Genomic DNA, 5,000 nt, shown 5'->3' with positions numbered 1-5,000 from the left:
ATCCTATCTATAAAAAACTTTGGCCCACAGTGTCAATATGTGAATGTTGTTTTAAGACAGACACGATGATCATGTTTGGCTAAATTTAATTTAGTGATGCAGCTGGTGTCATGTTAACAGTTGACCTGAAGGCAATTTAAACAATAAACTAAGCGCAGGTCTATAAAACCTTTACCTCATCCTCCCTTTCAGACAAAAGTGTTGCCGTGTGTAAGTTTTATTGCTATCGAAATGGTTTGTGTAGTTAAAACTCATCGAGATGTTTGTATAGCGTCTCTGCCAGCGTAATATTTCATTCCATATTTTGTTCCAGTGCAGACAAAATAATAATACTTGGTCGTAACGTTTTACCCCAGCCTCATCCCATTTAGATCCGGTAAAATTGTAGATCTGAAGGATGAGATGATTTTGGACTCTCTTCAGCCACTGGACAGCGATACGTTCATCTGTCGCCCAAGTAACAGTTGCCAAATAGTGCTCACTGAGGACAAGAAGCAAATTAAATAAATCATGACACTCCAAGATTTTACTACCCTGATAACAGGATAAAACAGAACACAATAGAAGCTTTATTATTACCTTGAGCCGAATGAGTCTGGAACAACCACCTCAGTAATTTTTGACGTGTTGTGGGTGTCCACAACGAACAGTTTCACAACAGGGTTTGGAGTACCTGGCTGCACAATGAAAAGATACACCAGATAATAAAGATTATGCTGAGCCAGTCTGAACTTAGCATACACAGTTCACTGACATAAAACAATACAGTGATCCCAGTGCAAGCTTGTGAAAGTCAAACCTTCGGGTATGGAATGGAAACGGTGCTGGGGTACTGGTTGTTGCCGTACCACGAGTACTCTATGGCGTGGACCTCGGTGTCGTTGGACTCAATGTAAGCCACGTACTTGCCTCCAGGTGACCACCAGAGGCCCTGATTGGATGAGAACATCTCCTCTAGAAGGGGGAAAGTGAGAAGCTGAGGCAGGATTCACGACTTTAACTATACAGCTATGGTTTAATCCCAACCCGGGGTTCGGGTCCCTCCAAAGGGTCCCAAGATAAATCTGCGGGGTTGTGAGACGATTAATAATCTCACTTGATGTGAAATATTGGGTACTTTAACCTGTTTGAGCCGCAAACAGTTATTTAAATGAACAATCTGAGCAGAGATAGAGTAGCCACCAGCTGTATTGCAGTAAAAGCAGTCATTGAAGTTTCTTGCCCAAAATGCTCAGCCAAACTTCTCACTTCTTCGTTTATAGTTGCAGACCACGCAGACACAATTTCATTGCAAAAAAATGCCTAAAAATATCACAACATGCAAAGTTTTCTATGAAATCATCATTTTAGGCTGCAACAATCCCCCCAAAAACAGCTTGTGAAATCCTGGAGGGGTCGGTTTCAGTAGAGGTAACAGCAGTCATCTGACCACACTGAGTAAAAAAACTAAACCCAGCATACTACAGTCTTTTCCCCTCTTACTTAGTTATATGTGGCACCATTTTAACAATTTATGTGTGCAGTACAAACACATAATAATATTGATTTCATTGGAAGAGTGAAACTACTCCAACATGTACAATTTACTCTAAAAGGTTAATGAAGTACAGTAACGTTATGGAGTAAACTACCTTAACATTAGTGATTAAGTATAGTACTTAAAATAATTTAATTACCTTTTACAACTTATTTTGCTGTTTTTTGTATAAATAAATGTACTTTGTTACTTTCCACTAACAGTGGTTGATAATGTTTGTTTACATTTTGCCTAACTAATCTGAATATCAAGCTCCAATCACAACGTAGACAGAATTATATTAACGAGAACTCTTATTAACACCAGGTGGAAATGGGGCTTCACAGTTTTAAGTTATAAATCATCTGCCACTCACCTTCATACACCCAGTCCGGGACCCCATTAAAAATCATATTGTCCTCGCCATTGAAAGTGACTTGTTCTGGTGCCGACCCGGGGCTGGTCTTTATGTACACATTATTCCTCCACACATAGGCCTGAAAATACAAAAACAATACAAATACATACATTCAAAAAAAGACAGCCTGGTTTCTTTCTGATCCATTTTGAACCCGTTTTGCTCTGCTCAAGTGTTTGGGAAAGGTTGCGCTTGATCACTTCATCCATCAAGAACCTCAAAGCCAGACTGTCAGACATACACGTAACCAATCATTTGTCCGCCCAAGCTTACCAGTTTGTTCCCTTCAGGAGCCCAGGCAAAGTACTGGACTTCATGAGGAATGTCAGAGGATGTGAGAAATGTGCTGAAATAAAGTGAAAAAACCTTCAGAGATTTGTGGAACTGTAGTGAGCTCTTTAAAAGTATCCTCTACAACTGCTGTACTATTATTTTATTTTAGAAATAACCTACTTTGCATGCATAACATGGACAGCTTGGTGAATGCTTTTAACTGGAGAGCATTGCATTATCTTAAGTGCATACATTTAACTTTAATTTAACACTTTTTTTGGTAGGAGTTAAAATAAAGCAGTGAGGGTACTTACCCCGATTCCAGCTCATAAAGTGAATATGAAGCTGTGAATGAATGCCGCCACAGCTAATGGGACAAGAAAACAAACACTGTACATCACTTCAGGAGCTTTAAATATGCAATATATGAATGCAAATAAAAAGCTTAGCGTACCTTGGAATGGTTGCTCATGAACGCAACATATTTGCGGTCTGCAGATAACTGGTAATCATACGCGCCTTTTTCATCCTGCGTTTGAAAAAAGAAAGAAAAGTGTTGTGAGTTTCACAGACCCCATGGTCATGACCTCACGGACAACACTGCATTTGTTTGGCTGGGTATGTCGTTTCCATGCTGATATCATGTGTTTTTTGTTGCCTAGACAAAAGAAGCACACAGATGCACATGAGGAGGGTGACTTACAAACTTGTCTCGGCTCAAGAACTCTGAGGAAGCTCCTGTGAGGACGTTGTGGAGGAAGACTGAGCCCTGGGACTTCTGCAGATACTCATAATCTGTGGAGGAAGATGATATAAAAGGCATGTAAAACAAAGGGACTACCAACTGGTAATGGACAATGAAGGCATCACCAAACTTATTATAATTCATCCTGAGGGGAACATAAATATCTGTACAAAATGTCATAGTGACCCCTTCATCCTCCTCTGTGTTACTGATACTGAATACTATCTGGCAGCATATCAATTAATATAGATATAGATTAATGAAGCAACTCTGAGTTAACAATCGTTAATTGATAATCTATTAAGTGTTAAGTAATCACATAAACTCAGTGAGCAATGAGAATAACCTGCATTAATTCAAGTATTCAACCATTAAATGACTGCACTATTGAATGTAAAGAATGTGTTTTGTACCCTTATTATAAAGTGTAAATATTTCCCACGCATGCATGCATACACACACTTGAATGCTGGTATTGATGTAAGTGAATTAGTAACTAGAACAAAAAGGAGAATACTGTATCTGATAGATAACAAAAGCATCCTCAGTGACACATTTACAGCATTAGTGGCTGTAAAGCATCATGTTCCACCTCCGTGTTTACAGCGTTTAATTCTGACGATAAACCGTCTCCCACCTGAGATCCACCTCATGCTGTAGGACTTTGGCTTCAGGGAACTGTTGAAGACATCCTCCAGTGTGAAGGTCCTTTGGTTCCCCGCCTGCTCCTCTGAAACACACGTTGGAAAGTTAGACGGGGGACTTGAAGGTCACAGGTTACAGATATGATATCACACACACACACACACACACACACACACACACAGTTTGCACAAGGTTACATAAACTGACCAACCAGGGTGGGACCCATATATAGATATAGCTACTGGCCATTTTTTGAATATGAAATAATTATTCTGCTCACTGAGGTTCCCCCCAGGAGCACAGCTACTTAAACCTCAATGTATAGTTTGGTTCTTGAATATATCAGAAAAAAATTCAAACTTGATGCCATCTTTAGGTCTCTGCATGTAGTTTGAAAGTGTATGCTGAACAGTGGGATTAGCCTACTTTAACTGACGTCTGTGGGAACGGCATCTTTGCTCATGGTCAGAAAAACTACACCTTTATATTACTCCAATAATGGGGGTCTAATTCAACAACATGTTGTAATTTACATAATTTCAGTGTCACTCTATTGTCATCACATGTCGACACATCAAATGTTGCAGCAGTATTTCCTGTTTTTATGCACCCACAGCAAGGTAGGCAAAAACAATAGCTCTTGATGACAAGGGTTTGTTTGTTTGCTTTGAGTGAAAATTAACTGTTAACTAGTAAAAAGAGTAGAAACTATTAAACTTTCTCTAAAACTTTATGAATAAAGCTAAGATTATCTGACTTCACCTTCAAACTGCAATCTTAAACCATTGACAGTATATATAAACATAAGCAAGGTCATGTGTTTGTCTTAAGTAGAAGCAAAATTCCACCCAAATTAAACCAAAAACGCTAACAATTCTTTTTTTAGACCTTAAGCATAGAGAAAATGCACAGGTGAAACAAATTTCTTTAATGATTAGATGGCTTAGTTCAATCAAGTGTCCGCAGTAAGCTGTGACAGTGAGCCAACAATACCACCACCCTGGAACTAGATGACTTATATGGAGTTTTTAATGTTATCAATTACATTTGTGCTTTTCCTGCAGTGACAAGCCTGGTGTGAAAAAGGTCTATTATATATCAATTGCACAACCAGGTGTTTTCACTTAGTTTGCCTGATGAGGCCTCTCCTCAGGGCTGTGGCAGCTGTGTCTTAAATCTCTACTTCTCACTACTCCATATGTAATACTACACTAAATAGTTTACTCCATAGTGATTTCAGACACTTAGAAATCATCATTATTTCATGTCATCACTGACAGGTGTAGTATTGCCCTCCTGCATTATGGAATTGTTAGCAGGAAGCAGTTTACATGACATGGATACTACTTTTTTGTTCCATTAGTGGAATTTTTAAGGGCAGTATATGGGTCATAAATTTCATA

At 38.9% G+C, this 5,000-nt stretch overlaps 1 protein-coding gene across 3 annotated transcripts in view; it reads right to left on the bottom strand.

Annotated features, from left to right (window-relative positions):
• Positions 1–5,000, bottom strand: part of LOC118339768 (dipeptidyl peptidase 4-like) — an 18,765-nt gene that overhangs the window by 5,885 nt on the left and 7,880 nt on the right. For all 3 annotated transcript variants that reach the window (XM_035677486.1, XM_035677487.1, XM_035677488.1), the window contains 9 exons: positions 3,590–3,682; positions 2,911–3,002; positions 2,662–2,736; positions 2,522–2,574; positions 2,208–2,280; positions 1,893–2,013; positions 800–954; positions 580–677; positions 352–481 (listed from right to left, as the gene is read on the bottom strand). In XM_035677486.1, the coding sequence (XP_035533379.1) occupies positions 352–481; positions 580–677; positions 800–954; positions 1,893–2,013; positions 2,208–2,280; positions 2,522–2,574; positions 2,662–2,736; positions 2,911–3,002; positions 3,590–3,682 (890 nt within the window). The remainder of the gene's footprint in view (positions 1–351; positions 482–579; positions 678–799; positions 955–1,892; positions 2,014–2,207; positions 2,281–2,521; positions 2,575–2,661; positions 2,737–2,910; positions 3,003–3,589; positions 3,683–5,000) is intronic.

The sequence above is a fragment of the Morone saxatilis genome, unplaced genomic scaffold (assembly GCF_004916995.1).
Source record: "Morone saxatilis isolate NCDOM2014 unplaced genomic scaffold, NCSU_SB_2.0 Contig6, whole genome shotgun sequence".
NCBI lineage: Eukaryota > Metazoa > Chordata > Actinopteri > Moronidae > Morone > Morone saxatilis.
This window is presented reverse-complemented; position numbering and strand designations above follow the sequence as displayed.